This window comes from Streptopelia decaocto (assembly GCF_964273445.1).
Source record: "Streptopelia decaocto genome assembly, chromosome: 2".
NCBI classification, from domain to species: domain Eukaryota; kingdom Metazoa; phylum Chordata; class Aves; order Columbiformes; family Columbidae; genus Streptopelia; species Streptopelia decaocto.
This window is the reverse complement of record NC_138655.1, coordinates 9,249,179-9,270,701: the sequence shown is the minus strand read 5'-3', so window position 1 is coordinate 9,270,701 and position 21,523 is coordinate 9,249,179. Positions and strand designations below refer to the sequence as shown.

The window sequence follows — 21,523 nt, the reverse complement described above, 5'->3', positions numbered from 1 at the left end:
GAAAAGCATCTCTTTTTTGTTAGCTGGTGGAAACTTGACTGTTACCTTACTGAACACATCCATGGGGATATGATGATGCTGACTGTGCTGTTACAACAAGGTTGGAAACACCTATCCTGGTGGAGAAGGGAGGGAGGTCTCCATGAGTACAGGAATGGCAACAATGCAGGGGCCAAATGACAGACTTGGCTCAAGGCCAGTGTTTTACCATAGGTCTCCCAGGTGAAGCAAAACACTGTGATAAGCAGCACAGCAATCACCAAAAGCTGACAGCAGCCTTTAAGAAGCTCTGGAATTTAATGTGCAGCAAGAAAGGGAGCAAATAAGTCAACATTGGGAACAGCAGCAGGAAGTAGCAGCTAAACAGCCGCAACGGCTACAAATCCAGCCCAGTGCACCCTGACTGGGTCCTGTCGTTAAGTGATGCCCCAGGCTGGGTGCTAAAGGGACGGCAGTGGGTTGGCCCCACCAGCCACCCAGCACCCACCCTGCTGCTCGCTCACCCCCGCCCTCAGTGGGATGGGGGAGAAACTGGGAAGAACAAAAATGTGAAAACTCCCTGGGGGAACATAAAGCTCATTTAACGGTAAAGAAGGGAGGGAAACTCAGTCTGCATTTCCTTCAGTATGGGAAAGCCATGGACCTGTTGGAGAAGGTCCAGAGGAGACCAGAAAAATAATCAGAGGGATGGAACAGCTCTGCTGTGAGGACAGGCTGAGAGAGCTGGGTCTGTTCAGCCTGGAGAAGAGAAGCTGAGAGGGGATCACATGAATGTTTATAAATATATCAAGGGTGGATGCCAAGAATGGACCAGACTCCTTTCAGTGGTGCCCAACAATAGCATGAGGGGCAATGGGTACAGACTGAAGCACAGAAGGTTCTATCTGAATATGAGGAGAAACTTCTTTACTCTGAGGGTACTAGAGCACTAGAACAGGCTGCCCAGAGAGGTTGTGGAGTCTCCTCTGGAGACATTCAAACCCACCTGGACACATTCCTGTGTGATCTGCTCTGGTGAACCTGCTTTAGCAGGTGGGTTGGACTGGATGATCTCCAGAGGTCCCTTTCAACCCCAACCATTCTGTTATTCTGTGAAAAGAAAGGCCTGTTGCAATAGGATAAAGGGTGATGGTTTTAAACTAATGGAGGGGAGATTCAGGCTGGACATGAGGAAGAAATTTTCTACAATGAGGGTGGTGAAACACTGGACGAGGTTGCCCAGAGAGGTGGCGGATGCCCCATCCCTGGAGACATTTAAGGCCAGACTGGACGGGGCTCTGAGCAACCTGATCTGGGTGAAGATGTCCCTGTTTATTGCAGGGGGTTGGACTGGATGACCTCTGAATGTCCCTTCCAACCCAACCTGTTTGATGTGACGCGACCGCTGTCCGGCCGCGGGCCGTGGCCACCTCAGTGCTCAGCTCGGTGCCCGCCCCCGCCCGTTTTCAGGGCAGAGTCCGCCGGTGTGTGACGGCAGCAGCGCAGCCCGCGACATCGCGCCAGCACCGCTCGGCGACTGCGTCACCCCCGCGCCGCCACCTGCCGTGCCCACGACCGCGGGCAGGGCCGGGCTGACCGGCGCTGTCAATCAACCCATCCCCGCCCCCTCCCCCGCCGCGCATGCGCGCAGCCGCCTCTCTTTGTGTCTGTCTCTCCCCCTCCCACACACCCGCGTCACGCGGCGGCGGCTCCGCAGTCACGTGCCGGGGGCGGTGTCATGGCGGCGCTGGGCCGCGCCGGGCGGGCGCGTCGCGGGCTGGTGACGCGGCGGCGGGGCGCGGGGAGGAGGAGGATGGGGACGGGGACGGGGCTGTGAGAGCGGCCGCCGCGCCGGACCCTCCGCGCCGGACCCTCCGCGCCGGGGCTGCGGGCTGCCACCGGGCCCCGCCGCTGCCTTGCGAGTCGGAGGTAGGCGGTAAGGAGCGCGGGGAGGGCAGGGTAGGGCAGGGCGGGCGGCCCCGGGCGACGGCCCCTCCGGGCAGGCCCGGCGCGGCGCGGGGCTCCGCCGACCCCCTCACAGCGGCCGGGCCCGGCGGGGCGGCGCCCGCGGGCCTCCCTGCGCCGGGCCTTGGTCTGTCGGGCCGCGGCCACTCGCGTCCTCCCTCGGGCCTGCGGGAACGCTCGGCCCCCGGGGGCCGTGCAGCACTCCGGGCCCGGCTGGGCAGGACCCTTTGTGTGCTCAGGGGCGGCCACCCCGGATGGCGCTGCCGGCGCTGGCAGGGGAGCCCCGCTTCGGAACTGGGGTCCGGCTGCCGCTCCGCTCGCAGTCCGGACCGGGGAGGCTGCGGCCCCACCGGCGAACCGCTCCGTGTTCCGGTAGCACAGCAAAAAGTCACGGTAATAGCGGCAGCAGTCGGACAGAAAAGTGATTTTTTAAATCGTGACTGAATTGTCAGAAATAAAACGATCAAAAGGCACTTGCAAATGAAACTTAGTGCTATGGATGAGTGCGTAGAAAACCAAAAAAAGCCATTTTCAGCCTTTGTTTTTGCTAATTTCATCCAACTTGCTCTTTAGGCTATGTTTATGTTTCAGTTTCTGTTCTTGGTAAGGTAAGTTTTTCTTGGTTTTTGACCTTTTTCACGCTAAAGGAGAGAACACACATTGACTCTGGGTAGCTCTTAAAGTTATACTCCAAAAGGTTGTCAAGGAAATACAGTGCAGTACAGTTCCACAGATGAGAACCAGATTTTTTTTAAATTATTATTATATTTTTAATTAAGGTTGATGACTGATTTTTTTTTGTTTTGTTTTTTAAGAAGTGGAAGAAATCTGACTGAAAAGAAATTTTTTTTTTTTGTATTTAGCGGCTTATTTGGGTCTTGACCGTACTTCTGTAAATTAAGTAGTTGATGTGAAATTTCTGTCCTGACTTTACATTTTTTAATACCCTCTGGAATATATTTGCTGCCAGTGACAAGTTTTAGACAATGCTATGTGTTTTAATATGACTTTTGGGTTTTTTCTTTCCTTCCACAGGTAGTGATAAAGAAAATATCAAGATGAGCAAAAAGCCTCCAAATCGTCCTGGAATCACTTTTGAGATTGGTGCTCGTTTGGAGGCACTGGACTATTTACAAAAATGGTATGGAAGAGATTGTGCAATATTTGCTAAGAGTAAAAATATTTTTGTATGTATTGATGTCTAATTATAAAACTGAGTGCACCTATTAGCTGACTGCTTCACATGTGAACTTTATGAATTTCCACGTAATAAGTCTGTTGAAACTATTAGCTTTTAGGAAAATATTCTCTTCAGGAATCAAACTGAACTTTTCTGCAGCTTTTTGTGTGTTTGCTTTTAGTTGCTCGTGTAGCCGTAGTAAGTGAGGAGCATTTCCATAGTAGTGTGGAATATGGGGTCATGTGTGAGGGGATCGGTGTGTCAATGTGGCAAACTGCTATGACAAAAGACTTATTTTGTTTTAGTTACAAGATGTGCAAGCAAGTTTATTTTGCATTCAGTTATCACGCTTCATAGGTTCACAAAGCTGGTTTTCAAACAAGAAAACATCCTTAATTGGAGTTTGTGGAACAGGTAAGTACAATTGTGTTTGCATCGAACACTTGGAGGAAATAAGGGCCTAAAATTGTGTCTCTGCAGCACATTGTCATTGTAAGAGTCAAAAGTATAAAAAGGAAATTTGTGGGTACAAGGACCATGCTACACAGCATTTGTATTGTGAAAGGAGAATTGTTAGTCAAAACATTATTAATGTGAGTGGGCTAATTTTATGATGTATGCTGGCTATGCTATTATCGTTTAAAAAAATCCCTGGTTTTGCTAAAGTAGATGACAGAGGAAGTTGGTGCTTCTGTCCAGAAAGTTTTTCTTAGTTGCTCTCTGATTAATTTGGGCTGGGAAATAGAGAGGCCTGTACCTGCTTTTCTGTTGCTTTCTTGTAAAGCTTTGATTTTAATTATAGCAGAAGTGTTTGTTTTAATAAACGGTCTCTAAGGGAAAATATGGTATGCAGAACAATTCCTGTTCTTACCTGTTGCTGTAGAGTGGGTTTTTAACATACTGACTCCATAACTGAATGCCAAGATCTTGAAACTGTCTGAATAGTGCTATAAAAACAAAATAATTTTAGTAGAACTTTTTACAGCATCTTCTATGACTAGAGATAATCAGTTAATGTTACTAGATGACAAAAGTTAATATGTAAAAATAGCTTCAGCTTAATTGTGTCCAATAAAATCACTGGATATCCAGGTTACGGTTCGTATCGGATCTCCCCAGCCTTTTCACAGGGAAGGGTCGCAGGTCAGTTCTGGAGGTTTGGCTTAGTCAGGCATGGGCCATGGCACAAGCTCCACGGCTTAGTTGCTTGGCATTTGCCAGCAAAAGAGAATTTATCCTGAACTTTCTAGGAATTGATTCATCGTCTGGACCACCACGTAGAACAGGTCAAGTTTACATGCATGTGAACTTTTGAGGTGCCATATACAGGAGCAGAGAGTTAGTATTAACATTTTGCAGTTACAGTAACACTGGAAGCAGGACTCTATTTCAAATGAAATAATATTCATACACATAACCAAAAAGCTTGTTAGAGAAAGCCACAGTCATGTTATTATTAGAGTGACACAGGCTGAAATAATAGTCCATGTTAATTTTTTTTCTTAGCTTTTTGTTGCATAAGCAAATGGTAGATTTTTTTCATTCTTTCTATATATAAGCTGTATGCATTCTTCATCTGCATGCAGAAATATATACTTCAAAGAAAATAAAGTGCTGAACTTACATGAAATCTCTTGTATTTTTTAACAAAACCAAAATTGAAGAGTAGTAGTGCTGCTTAGCTCAGTCTTTCCACAAGCAACAAATTGAGAACACTTGCTGAAAAATAGCCGTTGAAAGGGTTTTAATTTTTTCCTCCATTTTTCTCAAAACCTGCTGTCATTTGATGATCCAGTGTTCGCGACCAGTTAAAGCGTTAATCAAGAAAGGCTTCTAGAGAATGGGAGCAAATAAAGTATGTTTTTGCTTTCTGAGGCACTTCTGCAGATTTTAAATTTTCATCTGTGTAGTAGTTGCTGAAAGTAATCTTCTGGAGTATGATGATCTGTTTGAAGTCTGTGAACTTTGGAGAGGATATTGAGTACAATGGCTATTTATTGCTTAAAAACCCCGTACTCTTAAGTGAGGAAGTTTTTGCAGGCAGTGTTTGGGTCACTGGTATAATTTGCTGTGTACAATTACCAAGCAGAAGAAAGGCTGGTCAAACTGATCAGCAAAGACAGGCTGTCAGTGAGTGTGTTTATTTTTGCTTTATTGTGGAGGTAACTACAATTTCTTCTTTATCAAGGACAACAGTGTACAGGGGAAGTCATCTTACATAATTAATTTGTACCACTTGTTACATGTAAATGCACTAAAGCGAACTATGAAACGCAGCTCTAATCAAAACCAATGCGATTGTCTGTCAGCAGATAGTAAATGAGATGGGATTGACTGATAATAGAAAATTATTAAATATATACAAGATGATCAGGGGCCTGGACTATATGAGTTATGACAAGAGGGCGAGGAAATGACTTGTTTGGCTTAGAGAAGCTTCAAGAGACCCACCAGCAGCCTTCCGATGCCTACAGGGATGTCGCCAAGAAGACCAAGCCAAGTGGTGTGTGGTTGGAGCAGTGGCGTGTGGTTGGAGGACAAGAGACAACAGGCACAAGTTGAAACAAGAGCAATTCAGGCTAAGAACAAGGAGAATCGTTTTCCCATGGGACAGTCAAATGCTGGGCCAGGTTTCCCAAAGAGCTTGTGAATTCTCCAACACTGGACGTTTTCAAGACTGGGCTGGATAAAACTCTGGAAAACCTGGTCGGAACCCATAGCTGACCCTGCTTGAGCAGGAGGTTGGACTGGAGGCTTTCCAAGGTCCCTTCCAATTTCAGTTATCCTGTGATCTCGTACAAGAACTGATGTGTGTGCACGCGCACCCTGTGCCTCTCGCAGACAAAACAAATGAAACAGCAGTAAAACTGCACATTTCTGCAAGTACATGCCCACATGTGAGTGGCTCTTAAGCTGTTAAACACCGTCCCCTGCCTGTGGGAACTAAAGCTGATGTATTTAAAGATGCATCTTTTCCTTTTTTTCTGATTTCTTTTGTGGCTGTAGCTTTCTGCTGGTTCTCCCATAAGTGCCAGGTATTGCTTTGAAAAACAAAACCAAAAAAAACAAACAACAACAAAAAAGGAAACAAAACAACAACAACAAAACCCCCAAACTTATTTTTTGGAGACTATAGTCGTTATTAATTTGCTTCATTTAAACTCCAAGTTAAGTAATGAAGGAAGTACAGATCCATGGCCCTTGTTGCAGTTCTGGAATGGAAACAGCTCACTAAAATAGGCTATTTATCAGAACAACAGCACTTCTCCTTGGTATATTTGATTATCTGGGTGGATCTCTAATTTTTTTTTCAATATAGAAGAAACTTTTTACCTGTAAGGCTCTGGGAAATCTTATTTTGTACAGTCCTTGCTTTGGATTTCGGTTGACTGGGTTACCTGACGGCTGGGTATTTGAAAAGACTGTGAAGATTCTGCTTTTTTATTGATGTAGTGCAATACATATAATAAAAAGTGGATAGTTAGAAATAGGCGTTTGCAGATTTTTCAGATGCCAGAAGACTATTAGTGTCAAAGACAGAATGGAGAGTACAATAGGAGACTTTTTATATCATTATGGTGAAGGTAGGAATGATGTCTCTGGGTGCAAACTTGGGCAAATTTACTAATGTTTTTGCATCCTTCTTTTTGTGATTCAGAATAACTTGGTGTAAAAATGAAAAATACTGAGTGTGGCCATTAATCTTTTGAGTGCATTGGAGAAAATGGTACTTTTTTTTTTTTATGCTGACAAGAAATGAAAACTGCAACTTTCCCATTAATTGTCCCTAATGAACATTGGAGCGTTATTGTTGTCTGACCAGTGCTTCATAGTGTAAGTTTTACAAGCCATATTAAATTTTGCAGCTTTACAAAAATGTTGCATAATTTTATGCCTTGGAATCACTGGAACCTGGGAATGGAGAGCATACAATATGTAAACTGGGCAGATACCACCAGGTAACAATAGTTTTCCTGTTCTCTCTTCCAAAAATAACAACAGAAGCCTCTGAAATCTGGCTGAGACTTATTGGGATTATTAAGTATTTCTAGCATGATATGAAAAGAACACACTCAAAAATTGCAAGTTATTATTTCTTCCGACAAAAAGAACACTATTGAAATGGAGTGTGGTAGTTTTTTTATTTTTTCAATGAAAAGTAAAGACTTTTTCTTCAGTTTTTTCAGAGCATATTTTTTCTGGTTTGTGCTGGACAAATGTTGGCAAATCTGTTTGTCTACAAAATTCATTCTGATCCCTTAGTGTGGAGCACTTGCTGGGGGTGAATGGGAAGAATTAACCTGTCTGGAAGGTTCTTTGGGCCTTAAGCATCATTACACTTCGATACTGTAAAGAGTGATATTTGTATTTCCATTTCTAGTACTTCTTCATGACACCCCCTTGTAGCTTTGCAATGGAAGGAAGTTCTACATAAAATTTCTCATATGTAGAAGATGTAACCATCTTCATACTTACCTCTTTCTACAGAATAAACATAAATATTAGCCATACTATGTGTTGTTACTAGAATTCTTTAAAAAGGTGGATTAAGTTGCCATTTTATCTTTTATTAGGAGGAAATGCATACTTGCCTTTGAGATATTTGTATAATTTTTCCATTTATGAAATGGATTATTTTCAGTAAAAGTACAAAAACTGTAACACCAGAAAAATGATCCTGCGCCATGTAAAATTTGCAACAGTGAATTCTGCAATACGTAAGCTCTGCTTTTTTTCCACTGTGGGATCAGTATTGTGAAATATTATTGTTTATACGGATTTGTGGCACATTGTGACTAAACCTAGTGGATATTGAGGGTGATAGCTTGTTGCTAAATCCATACAAAGTTATTTTTGGGTTGCCTTATAACCAATCGTATATAGCTTGGTTGGTTCAGAGATTTGCTAAATCTTCTATCTCTGAGGACTGGAGTTGAATGCAGGTTTTGGCTCTATTAATCTTGCAACCACTGTCTTAACATGCATTGAAGAAACAGATATTATTAGAATAAAGCCCTTGTGTGATGATATGATTACTAGAAGACTTAACTCTTCAAAACCAGTGTAATGGTCTTTGATTTAGAACTGATAATGACATTTTGATACTGACATTTTGACACTTTGATAGCAGAAATTTGTGTTTATCAAAGATAAATTAACCAAGAAATACCTGACGCTACATTTCCTCTCCTGAGTGATCCCTAGTGAGACTTAATATTTTGCATATCTTCTTTTATTAACTGATGCTAGCTTTATTCTTCCCCCTGCCCCATGCATATTAACATCTTGATTCTTGGCTTGCTGGATTTTCCATAAAACTTTCTTCATTCTTTATATATTTGTCTCTAAACTATACTCTATATTTTTCTTCCCCCTCTTACTTGGTTTTCTCTTTCCAGGACAGTGAACTGTGTTGTGCCAGTTTATCCCTTCTGTTGTTTTCTCCACACAGTGCTTGGAATGGTGACTTTGCTGATGGATGACCAGTGACAGCCACCAGCCATAATAATGATAATATAAATATAGCAGTGGAACTGCGATAGGGTAGCACCATAATCAGAACAGTGTATTTGCATTATAGATTTTGTCTTCTGGCTGATGGTCCCTGAATTTTGTAAAGTAACCATGTTTTTGTGTTATTATCTGGCTGGCATGTGATAAACGTGAATTTTCCAGCTGTGGTGAGAAAAGAGCACCGTCGACTTTGTCTCCTGTTTGACTGCGTCAGCTTCAGCGCTTGTGCATAAACTCATTTTTGATTACCACAAAGTGAACTTTGTCCTCTGGCTTTCCTGGTGTTTTCCCATCCTTCTGCTCTTCCTCCTTATTCTGGCAACTTGGTGTCTAGTTAGACAGAAGTCTGAAATGGAAGCACTTGAAAACACTAGTAAGAAATTTTATAATGAAATTCCTAAATTTAGCAGCATGTGGACTTAAGAAGAAAGGATCATCAGAGGCAGGGCTTAGGAAAACCATCTCTTGACAGGCTTACTTTGTTGAAGCCTTGGTCAAAGTTAAACCAGAATGCTAATGATGGGGTTCAGGTTGTGACCTATGAGCTTTACTTTCTGTTTTGATACAATATATCATCAGCTTCACTGTTCTTGTTGGATTGGTTTTGTTCTACTTGAGAGGGAAAAGGGGGTTGATATTGTTGCTCCTCTGAAAAAAGTCCCATGGAGTTCTCGTATCTTGAAAAAGATTTTTTCTTAGTAGGATGGCAAATGAAAATCTGAAGTTTGAGATTAAGGTGTCATTGTTGTTGTTGGGTTTAGTTGTTTTTTGTTTGGTTGGTTTGTTTTTGTTGTTTCTGAAATGTACAGATAAGAGAAATGCAACAAGAGGTTGGGCTGTCTGTGCATTCTGATGTGAGGTTGAAATCTGGCTGAAGTAGTTGCAGTAATAACCTAGAAAATCAGAGAGAGTTTTTCTCATTTAGCATCTCATTTATCCTGAGATATTTAGATCTGGATAAGCCGTATGCATCACCACAGCCAGAGAAGTAGGACTAGAGAAATGAAGGAGCAAATTGAGACTGACACCTTTTGTTTTAATGGCCTGTTTTAGTCACCAGGAGATAAGAAAAACCTGGTACTTCCTGAGAACTTATATTTTAATCAGAATATAGTGTTAAAGACTCCTTTATCAACACCGTCACTATTGTGGAGAGAAAGTATCAAAAACTGAAAATGTTGACAGTGTTCCTATATATGTAAGTTGCATTTCTAGCTGATCGGCTTTTCAGTAGGACTGGAAATTGGTTGCCCAAGTTCTGCTGTTACTATTGCTCCACAGGAGCATTTTGTTAGAAAAGCAGTTTGCCTCTTAATAGAAGTGACAGTTGTCCTTTCACTGTGGTTTCTCTTTTCAGCCCATGTTTTGTTAACTTTAGACCATCCCTAATATAAACTCTGGAGAAAATATGATGATCTAATTAACTTTTTTTTTTTTGAGATTCTTTGCACTTTTGAATCCATTTCAGTATTTTTGTGAAGGACTGAAGGAGCTGAATTCCACCTCATTCCCTTTTTTCTCTGTATTCCATAGAGTGGAAATAATGGGGATCTAATAATTTTGGTGGAGGAAGTAGTATGGCAAACAGTTTGTGCCTTGCCCCCTTAGTAAATTTTGTGAAATGCATCACTTAGGTGAAACAGACATGAGAAGACTGAATAATAATTGCTGAAGTTAGAGGAATTTGCCATTTTTCCCTAGAAATGTAATCTCAGCCTTTATAATTCTTAAACTACGTCTATGCCATGCCCAAAATTAGATGCCTAAGACTTGATCTGGTTGTAGTTCAGTCCTGATTAGTTCTGCTGAGCATGTGCAATGTTTGCCGAGAGTAAAATCTGAATTTTAATTAAGACTGACATATTTATTTAGTGCATTGGAGTTCTGGAGAGATGACTGCTAAAAAATAATTACTACAAATCAAATTTAATGGCAGTGAAATAATGGAAGCTGATCTATAAAATAGTAAGCAGCTTAGATTAAGTAAGAATGCTCTGTTGACTTCTGGTTTTATTGGTTGCTTGTGACTTTTCTGGAATAGATGGTATAATTTGATGAAACAGTAACGTGTGTACTCCTACAACTATTTTATATCCTTTCCACCCTCAAGCAAACAAACTCTTACAGAATTTTGCTCTAGACAAAACACAGGTTTTAGAATTGATAAGCAAAGACTTCAAATGCCAGTTTCAGGCAGTTCTCATCTGGGGGGTTTGAGGTTTAAATTTGTATAATCATCTGACTAGGATGAGGGTGATGACATGTGATGTATAGATAACTCTCAAACTAAACATCCTATCAATTTAGTAACTTCATCTTTTTCAGGCTTGGAGATTTTGCAGCACAAGTTGTTAATATAACTTTCTGAATTGCCATGTAAGCACTGTTGTATGCAAAAAAAACCCAAACCATCAAGCACCAAACACTTTGAGAAAGCTTTGAGATTTATCAGTTTACGTTTATCATTCAAGGTATCCATCTCGTATTGAGAAGATAGATTATGAAGAGGGGAAGATGTTGGTCCATTTTGAACGTTGGAGTCATCGCTACGATGAGTGGATTTACTGGGACAGCAATAGGTTGCGACCCTTGGAGCGACCAGCATTAAGGAAAGAAGGGCTGAAAGATGATGAAGAATTTGTTGTAAGTGGCACATTTATTTTGTCTTTGACTAATTTTTTTTGTAAACTATTCTACTTGTTTTCCTATGTTAAATCTCTCCAGCCCTTAATGTTTAATTCTTTTTAGGAAAAGATCTAAATGATTAAAGTATTAATGACTTAATTTGTATGAAATAGGATTTTAAGCCTGGAGAAGAAGTCCTAGCTCGTTGGACAGACTGTCGATATTACCCTGCAAAGATTGAAGCAATTAATAAAGAGGGTATGTATTCATGTATGGTCCATTGGTACAGACTTTTTGCATATACTATGCTGTAGCTGTAGTCTGCTTAAAAAAAATAACATGTCTGTAAAGTTTTCCTCACTATTAAGTGAAAATGTTTCTATTCTATAAAATTTAATAATGTGTGAAATTAGAAAATTAGAATTTCTCTTGGAAGACAAAATGCTTAATATTTCTTCATTATGAGAAGAATATCCTGCGCGCAGCATTACAAATATTTTATACTGTTGTTGATTTGGGCTAATGATATATTTAAGTTTTTGTAATTGTTTTAGGAATTGTAGATCTTTTTAAAGTTGATGCAACGCTTCACGATGAGGTGATGTCTCTAATGAACATAAGTAGAAGTTTCTACTGTGATTTAAAGCAAATGAGGATTTGTTTGTGAATTGAATTGTTTCCCTATTGTGACAACTGCAAATATTACTTGTTTTAATGAATTATGAGCAAAAGTGACACAGTAGCTTAAATATGCTTGAAATTGTCGAAGTGGACAGAGAGCAACAGTATCAAATCAGGGTTTCATTGAGGCTCTCTTATTTTTTTCTTAAAATTCTTCATCCTGACTGTAGGTAACACCCAGTTACTTTGTTCATAAAGCCTACAAAATGTTTTGCTAAAGCTTTCATAATAACAAGGTGTGTTTTGTTTTTACTCATCACTACTCATAGTGATTACATCAATCCTTTTCTAGGAACATTCACAGTACAGTTCTATGATGGTGTTATTCGATGTCTTAAGAGGATGCATATCAAATCTATGCCAGAGGATGCAAAAGGGCAGGTAAGAATACTTGAGATATCTCTTAGGTTTTTATATGGGGTTGTCTGTGTTGTTTTTTTTTGTTTGTTTGTTTGGTTGGTTGTTTTTTTTTTTTTGTCTCGTGAGATAGTAACAATGTCATCTCACACAACCAGTTTTAGATTACAGTCTTCATTCTAGGTCCTGCACTGCCTTGCTTCACCAGTTTTATGGATGATGCCCCAGAGCGTGCTGCTCAAGTCGTCCTGTCTCGATCTGAAATGCTTGGCTGCCGTACACTCCATTGCCGACTAACCTGTTCCCAGAGTTTTGTCTTGCAGAGTTCTCAAAATCAGGGTCATCCAGAGACTTTTTTCCTCTGGTGTCCATTCAGGAAAAAGCTTTAGCTTGTTGGTAGTCTTATTTTTTTTCCTCTCCACCCCATCTCTTTTGTTTGCTACTGTGGTAGCTTTTTGCCCACATGCTCTTATTAACATGAGTGTTCTATGGGGGTTTTCTCCCCTTTATCAGAACTTTTGGGGATTCTGACAGATAAATATTTCTTTCTGTCTGATCATATCCAGTTTCTGTTAAAGAAAAGATGCTGAGGAGAAGTTGAGGGAGGCTGTGAAGTAGAGGACATCATTTTGTCACTAAGCTATGATTATTTGTAACAATGAAAGCTATTACATGCTTTCAATGGGAATACCATCGCATTTACCTTGCGTGGTAACTGTGTTCTCATAGTTAATGAGAAATGACTCCACTGGCTCGGAGACAAGAAATGTGAGAAAACTGCTCTTGTACTCAGTTTTCCTCAGAATAATCCTTCTATTGTGGGAAACAGAATTCAGGTATTTTGTAATTACTGTTGTAATATGATGACAAGGGCAGCTGGATGAGCAAATTGGCTTGAAAACATTTCTCTCTCCTGACCTCCAGGTTACAGGTACCTGTGTGCTGGGGTTGATCATCTATGCAGTGAACATTGGAACTTTGTGCAGGCAACACTTCATTATTTCAACCATGTTTCCTTAAAGAGATTAAACAGAAATCCATAGTCACGCTAACACTGGCTTCTTGATGCAGCCATAACTCTGTCGAAGCAGTATATAATATTTCAAACAATACTGTCAGTATGTCAATAAGTTAGGAAGCTAGAGTATTTAATTTTACTTTGTAAAAAGGAAAACTTGGGTAATGTGGGTGTGACTGAACTAAAATATCCCTTCTGTGACAAAGTGAAGAAATCCCTTAACTCTGTCCTGTGTTTTTTCTAGAGAGCTATGTTCTGACTAATCTTGAGCATTTTTCAGGTTAAAAAAAACAACAACAGTAAATCCATTTCTTAGCAACCATTTTGATGTCCAGACATGCTTGGTGGCCGTCCTGCTCATCTCTTATTTCTAATTTTTCTCAGTAGTTGAGAGTTACAGTGTTGGTCTTGTGTATCTCAGGGGCTGAATGTAGGTGGCTTCAATTAAGTATTGAGAAAGAATAAGGGGACCCAATTTACACTCGGAGGTGGATTTAGATTTTTTTAAGTTGTCTTGCATCAAGAACAACACCAATTACACTTTGTTACGCTAATTGATATTAGTCGTAGCATTTCTTTTTTGCAAAATTAGAGATAGGCATGAAGTTCTGTAGCTTTCAAAGGCAAAGATACTTTTTTTCTGCAACATCTCCTGCATCAGTATGCTATGGTAAAATGTCTGTTTTTCAAAATATTGTTGTGGTATTTAAGAATAAAAATGTGATCTAAGATTTGGTTTGAAAATCAATTATCTGAAACTGAGCCTAGAACTCAAATGGATGTTTTGCTTTCTTTTGCATTATCTATTTCATTAGAAAACATTTACTGAAAAACATGTGAAGCTTAATAAAATGGCCAAGACTAGTTTGATTTGAAAAATCATGAACTTGGCAGATACAACACTTCATTCTTAGTTTAAACTTATGACTTTTTTTGACTGTCTCCAAAGAAAAACACACACTTTTATAGATGAATGTAAGCTTAAGTCATAACGTATTAGCCAATTTAACAAATGTAAAATCTGTTGGGGAGGTGTGTGCTAAGCACGCAGAATTGGAATGACATGGAGAGAGATACAAACTAGTTAATAATTTTGATTTGAGCTTAGTGTGTCTTAAAGGATGAGATTGTAAACAGTGTAACACTCAAGCTATTTTTGAGTCGCAGCAGAAGTGTTTTAATAAGACTCAGCTGTAAGGGTGGAAAGGTAACATTTTTAAAGAGTGGAAAATATGTGTGTGGTTCAATGCAATGAGACTATAGGTTAGGTTGCTCTGCAGATATGTGCAAATTAATTGAAATCACACAGAAATGTGGCTAATGTAGTTACAGAGCAAAAATAAAAACAGATGGGGATATATAGACTGCCCTTGTGAGAGCACATATGAAGTATCTGGATAACTTACTTTTTCTGTTTCATGTTTTTTGTTTTATCTTCGATGTAATCAGGCGCGCGAGAGGGAGCAGATAGCGCCGGAGCTGAGATTAGTGACGGAAATCGAACCAAAAGAAGTGAGTTTTGAGGAGGGTTTTGAAGGAGAGGGAGGGGACTTGGCACACAGGAAGAGGAAGCTGAGGACAAAGCATGGATTTGTGATTGGGACAGAGGAAAAAAGATGTGACAGGAGACAATGTGAGCCAAGATGTAGGTGGGACAGATGGTTTAGAATCGAAAGGTGAGGATGAGGAATCCAGGCTTGATGTGGAATCAGCCAGTCAATAGCTTGATGATGTTTTGTGTGTGTATGTGTGAATGTGTGGGAGTTGTGATGCGCCAGGAGAGGAAAAACAGCTGAATCTTTAGTACTTTAGAGAAGCAAAAAGGTGGTGGTTGTAGACAGGTAAAGGGAGAACAATGTGTGTGTGAATTCTGCTGTTGGCGTGAGGGTTGGATTTTAGAAATTATTCTCGTTTTGCCTTCCCACTGTTGCAGGTCTAAGGCTATGCAAAAGAGTATTTTAAAATACAAGTTTTTTAACCATTTCATGTGTAAGGTTGCTGGGTAATTTCTACTAACGTATTTCTTGATTGTGCAATTTCTTTTCTTTGATTTAGTGAATCTAATTAGTATAATGACAGTTTTCCTCAGTAGTGATAATGTTTTGTCTTTTAACTACAGTGTCCCATTACTTCTCTCCTGTCAGTTTTCTCAGCTTACTTGAAAAATGATTTTTAGTAAGAATAAAAAGGAAGGAAACACACTTTTTCTTGTTGTTTTTTTTTTTTGTTTTTAAAGTTATATGTGCAAATGAGAAACTCACTGTGGTAAGATACTGTGAGAAGTGGGAAATCAGGCTGGATGGTGCAGACTAACAGATGTAGAGTTGTAAAACCACAGCCAAAAGAGGGACAACACCAGGAGAACAGGGTGAAGGAAGGAGGACTTATATTAGGAGGGTTTTGTTTTTACTTTGTTAATTTCTAATGTGTTCATATCTGGGCACTTGGTTTTGTGTATATTGAATGCTCTGGGGAAAAGTCCTGCTATTAAAGATTTGTGACTAGTTTCTGTGATATCGATGATATTTAGTGTTCTGCTGTTATGGTTGACAAGAGCAGATATCTTACAATGACCCTGAGACAGATTTCAGAATTCATTGTGCTTTATGCTCCCACTATTATTCTCCCATTTTTTAAAATAAAATTTCTCTAAAAACTCTGAAAAAGGCACAAATGTCACTTTTTGAAGGAGAAGTTCTGTGATCTTCAGAAGAAATATAGTCACCTTAGCATCGTAGATGCTAAACAGCTCTCACACATCAAGAGCTGTGCAGTCACTCAGCAGGAGTTCAAGGTTAAAAAGCAAGAATTACCTGTGTCACTTCAGTGCCAATATGTTTACTCTGGAGCCAAAATAAAAATGGACCCACAGAGTTTCTGGCCAATTCAGAATCACAAAATAGTTGAGGTTGGAAGTGACCTCTTGTGATAACCTCCACTCCTCCGCTTAGGGTGCTGTTTACTGAGTTTAAATGTACATGTTAATCTAGAATAAAAGTATAACTGTCACCATAATTTAAGCCTCTCTGCTCTGGCTTTTGAATGTTTAACCTGTGTTTGCTTCAGTGTTATATGTGTCCTGCTACCTTTGTAAGCTCCATGTTTTAAGGAAAGTAACCAAACAATGAAAGAAAATGCAAACAAAAAAACCCTTCCATGTTGCACCAGAACAGCTGCTGTTAGAACAGGGTAGTTAGTTCAGTGTGGTCCTTGAAGCTCAATATCTTCTGAAAGCTTCTGAACCTGGGGTACTTAAGCTTGCCTGAAAAGTAAAATGCTGTTTAGAAGTTTTGGTGCGGGCTGCGCTGCTTTTGCTTCCCACTTCTGCCGTAATATCCGAGCTCCAGCTGTGTTACTGATCCTCTTCATCCCTTGGCCAGGGTACAGTGTAAGACTTCTGCTCTCAGGTCTCCTAACTCCTCCCAAGCACAAATAGCTCAATCCTTTTTTGTCCCGCTGGATGGGCAAGGCTCTGGAAGGACTGGAGCTAATGTGTGTGCTCGTTTTGGCTGGCCAAAAAAGAGGTATGTGTGTTTTTGATTGACTATGCAGCTGGCAGTTAGACACGCTCCTTGCGGCCGGCATGTCACCAAATGGCCTTGGTAGTTGCTTGTTGTATAAGAATCATTAAAGCACTTCCAAACTTTGCTGCTCCTGGCTAAACTGAGTGTTTGCATCTTGCATTGACAGTTTGGACATGGAACACTTTATCTTAGCGGAATCGAAACTGTGGGTGTTTCTAAGTACGTAGCTTGATGCAAAGTAGAAACATAACCTATGTAAAGCAGTGATTTGAAAATACTGTGCTATGGAAAAGGGAAAGCATAACACAAGGGATAGTAATGCTTCGTATTTTGTGTTATGCTTTTCTCATAGATCAAAGAAGGCAAAGAAGCCCTCAGTAGAACAGAAATTTGAACCACTTACAATACAGAATGTATGGGGAAGAAGTGGCATTGAAATGAGATATATAAAATCAAGATACTTGAAGTACCATTTAGAACAGAATGATAAGGAAACAGTCCAGACTAAAATGAAGTCTGTATGCAGTTGGGGAAAAAAATACTATTTGTGAAGCACTTAGAAACTAGACAAAAATAATCTTTAACATACCTTTTTTATACACGGTAGCACAAATCTGCAAATGCTGTTGTAGCCAAATTGTCATCTAATAAATTAATTATCGTTCACAACATTCAGATGCTTAAGTCTTACGGGTGGAGGCTGAACATTGCTGTTGGTTTTTATATCATGTAACTTTTTTGTGGAAAAATTATATACCCTGATGTTATACAAAATTTGAAAAAATAGTTGAGTGAAAAGGATCAAGTTAAAATTTTTGCAGTCAGTTGATCCCTGACACTCAGGAGATGTAAGAGAGGAGTCCAATCACTCCAAGCTAGTGGAAAGAGCTTGTCTTATCCCTGGAAATATTTAGTTCTGTCTGTTGAGTTGTAGGGTGGCTAGACCTCCTAAACATGCCAAAAATAGATTAAATGAGCTGTATGTTCTGTGGTTCACTCCTTAGATGTTTCTGTATGGTCAAATAAGCCATTATCCAAAATGGCACTTTTATTACCTTAAATGCGCGTTGTGAAATTCAGTCGTGTTGTAGAGCTCTTGAATGAAATTATCGAATGAAACCTGTAATACGTAACACAAAAAGAGCGCTATCTGTTGGTACTTTGGAAACACGTATATAAGAGTTTTCCCCGCTTTATCAGTTTAATTCAGGAAGAACTCTGCCCAATCATGCAGTTGGCTGGACCATGCTTTGAGTTGATTGTAGTTTTGAATAATAGTTACATTTGAGCAACAATGGAAACAATGTATTTTACAGCCAGAAGGGTAAGGAAAAAAATAGTCAGTGCTCTGGGTTTGGGAGCTCCTGGGTTTCTAAAGCTATGACACAGAAAATAGGTAACAGGGAACGTGTGCAGTCAGAATTCTATACACAGTGATTTTTTTGAACGCTTTTTCTTTTTTTAATCTATGTGGCATACTGATAATACTTCAAATTTATTTTGGCAATTTGGGAAACTCGTTTTACTATTCTTTGAGTAGTAGCCATAAAAATAAATTCAACTGCTCTCGAACGTTTGTAGATGAAGTTTCACTGGGTTTATAAGTATTTTCTAATTGAGTCACAGGCACTTTTTAGTACTTACTTACCATTTTTTCCTTTTTGGAGGATTGGATAGCTTTGGTCAAAGCTGCTGCTGCTGCAGCAGCCAAGAACAAAGCTGGAAGTAAACCCAGAACCAGCGCAAACAGCAATAAAGATAAAGAGGACAGAAAATGGCTAAAAGTTCCTTCAAAAAAGGAAGAAACCTCAACCTCTGCAATCATGCAGGAAGTCCAAAAGAAGGAAGAGGAGCCTACATCTAGTGACACATTTGGTAAAAAAACGAGTTCTGTAAAAGATAAAATATGTTTTTCTTTAGTGTTGGAGTAGAATACCTGTTGTTAATTTTGTAATAACTATCATAGTATTTCTAGAGGAAGATGTCTTGTTTGCTATTATGGTAACTGTTACGATAACATTAATCAGTTCAGAAACAGTTTATATCTCTTTGGGTCAGCATGTAGTCCTCATGCAAAACTTCTAACTAGCACTAACAAGAGCAGAACATAGGGGTTTTTAAAGTTATTTCATTGTATGCTTTGGTTCACGTTCCTGCATCTTCTGTTACCTGTGAGATAATCCCTGATCCTGTTCTAAAAGAAAAAAAAAATACAATATGGATGATATATCCTTGTTCAGGGATGTTTGAAAATAATTCTGGATTGATAAGAATTTGTTCATTTTAAGTCTTTAGTACTGCATTTCTCATGATATTGAGTAAAAGTTATAAATTTTGAGGTAATCTGCTTGTAATGCTTCAATGTGCAATTCCACATCTTCAGAATGTGTCGTTCTCATTTTTAATAGAATTTTAAAGTTTCTTTACTGCATTATTCCAATAGCAATTCTGAAATGTTTAGGTATGTTGCGTGTTGTTATGTATTTATGTAATGTGAGTTTATTAGATTTCTTCTCTGTTTAATAGTAGGATTTCCTGTAGTGGATGTTCCAAAGATGGCCTTTGTGCAGGCTGAGAGCACATTATCGCACAAGAGGAAAAGTAATCTAGGCAACTCATTTCAGGCAAAGAGAGCTCGTCTTAACAAGATCACTGGTAAAATACTTTTTTTGTTGTTGACTTCTTTTCCTTTTTAATCTAGTGAAATATGTGTGCTCACATATAAGGTACTAAAGTGGACTGGTAAAAAAGCACATTCATGAGGCAGATATTCACTACAGTCTTTTTTATTTGTTTGGAATCTATAGATGGTAATAAAATCTACCTTGTTCATAAAATCAGAGAATGGTCTCAGACTTGATCAGGACTTTCTGTTGTTTTGAGAAGGTAGCCACCCTGAACTGATGATTTTCTTAAGTTTTAACTCCAGCTTCACAGGTGTATTAGGGGTTTGTACAAGGTCTCAATATGGTCGCGGGTTACGTATCACCACTGTAAATAAAGCTTCTGTTAGCTGTGGAAAAACTAAATGGTTTTTCATAGTTTGTCATAAAGTAATACTGTTGCCGAAAAGAGTTTAAAATATGTCATTTAAAAATACACAAGCCTAGTTACAAATCAAAGCAGTGAAGATCTGAAACGTTTCTATTTTCAGTGTCTAAGCAGGGGTGTCAAACTAATTTTCATGGTGGGGGGCACATCAGCCTTGCAGTTGCCTTCAGAGGGCCAAATGTAAATTCAGGACTGTATAAATGTAGGAATATTTAGGATGAGGTAGTATCTTTTTACCTGTGCTGGGAAAGTATCAGTTGCGTTTCAAAATCTCAATGAAAAAATGCTGTGAAGTCCCCCCCTTAAGAGAGGGGCCCTTGGACAGATGGTAAGATCGAAATGGGTTCCACTCATTATTCTAGTAATATATTGTGTGAAGTCTGGCAAACTTTTCTGTGCTACAGATAAGAGGGGTTTTGGTATATGGTCATTCGTATAGAAAGTCTTATTTTTATCTTACAGAAACAAGTAACTTGATTTACTAAACTGCATTATGAGGTTTTTTCAGACTTGTTTTAGCTAATCCAACCTTTTGTAGATCAGCAATGAAGAACATTTTTGGATAAGTTTGGCTCCATTTCAGTCTATCAGTGCTTCAATGTAAAGGAGAAAATAAATGAAATGGACCAGTACGAAAATGCTATGAAGGAAGCAGTTTTTGGAAAAACCCATCTTTTGCCTCCAGGATTTTCTTTCCAGGATGGCTTCTTATTTAGTACTGAGTTTAGTTAACAGATGCCCGATTTATCAACCTCATTTCTACTCTCTTTTGTCCATCCCACATGCACCCTCAGTTAAGTCCCAATTAAACTGCTGACATGAGCAGTAGAAGTGATATATATATATATACCAGTGATATGTATTTTCAGAGCCCTGTTACTTCTTCCCAACAGCATTTAGCAGCAGAAGATACCAAAACCAGCTGAAATAATTGTAGCTCTAGAAATTATATTTCTTCTGTGCTTGTGAATAGATTCTTCCTTCCTAAGGAACGTTGTGAGAATCGTCATGTTGCAGCCATTGACTTTTTTATCATTCTAAAAGCAGTGTCTGTGTCGCTCCATGAGAGCATACTCAGCTACAATGTGTTACCTTTCAATGAAAGTGAATTAATCCTTTGATTGCATGCTGAAATTTGTCATATTTGATAGTTACTTTCTGTAACTATTCTCAAATTAACACACTTCTGAGACTCATACTCTAGTAGGTTTATCATTGTTCCATATATTGGAATATTTTGAAAATGTAACCGATGATGACAATACTTTCTCTTGCTACGTGTTGTTTTTTTTTTTTATGCTTCAAATACTTGTCAATTGTGGTTTGTGTCTCCCGCGTGAGCTTTTAGATTTGAAAGAAGACTGGGAGTTGTGCTGATGTACCCATCAGAATGGCTACGAAAGAATCAAGGCATTGTAGCCGTTAGGAAAACATTCGTTTACCAAGCGTCTTATGGCTGTGTTGGGGAAATGGAGCAAATAATGTGGTGGTAGAAGGCTGGCTGAAAGGAACTGTTTTCTGGGTTTCAATTCAGCATTCAGTCATTGTTGCAGAAGGTTCTCCTTGTCTGCCACAAGGGCCACAGCTGCGACTGGTGATCTTTACTTACCATTCAGTAAAATAAAGCTG

At 39.5% G+C, this 21,523-nt stretch overlaps 1 protein-coding gene across 1 annotated transcript in view; it reads left to right on the top strand.

The window, feature by feature from the left end:
- Positions 1–1,779: 1,779 nt before the first annotated feature.
- The window catches only part of PHF20L1 (PHD finger protein 20 like 1), a 56,341-nt gene continuing 36,597 nt past the window's right edge, over positions 1,780–21,523 (top strand). Inside the window, exons 1-8 of the mRNA XM_082046265.1 lie at positions 1,780–1,908; positions 2,980–3,085; positions 11,110–11,281; positions 11,437–11,521; positions 12,237–12,325; positions 14,769–14,831; positions 18,511–18,718; positions 19,370–19,498. Coding sequence (XP_081902391.1) covers positions 3,003–3,085; positions 11,110–11,281; positions 11,437–11,521; positions 12,237–12,325; positions 14,769–14,831; positions 18,511–18,718; positions 19,370–19,498 — 829 coding nt within the window. The 5' untranslated portion in view covers positions 1,780–1,908; positions 2,980–3,002. The remainder of the gene's footprint in view (positions 1,909–2,979; positions 3,086–11,109; positions 11,282–11,436; positions 11,522–12,236; positions 12,326–14,768; positions 14,832–18,510; positions 18,719–19,369; positions 19,499–21,523) is intronic.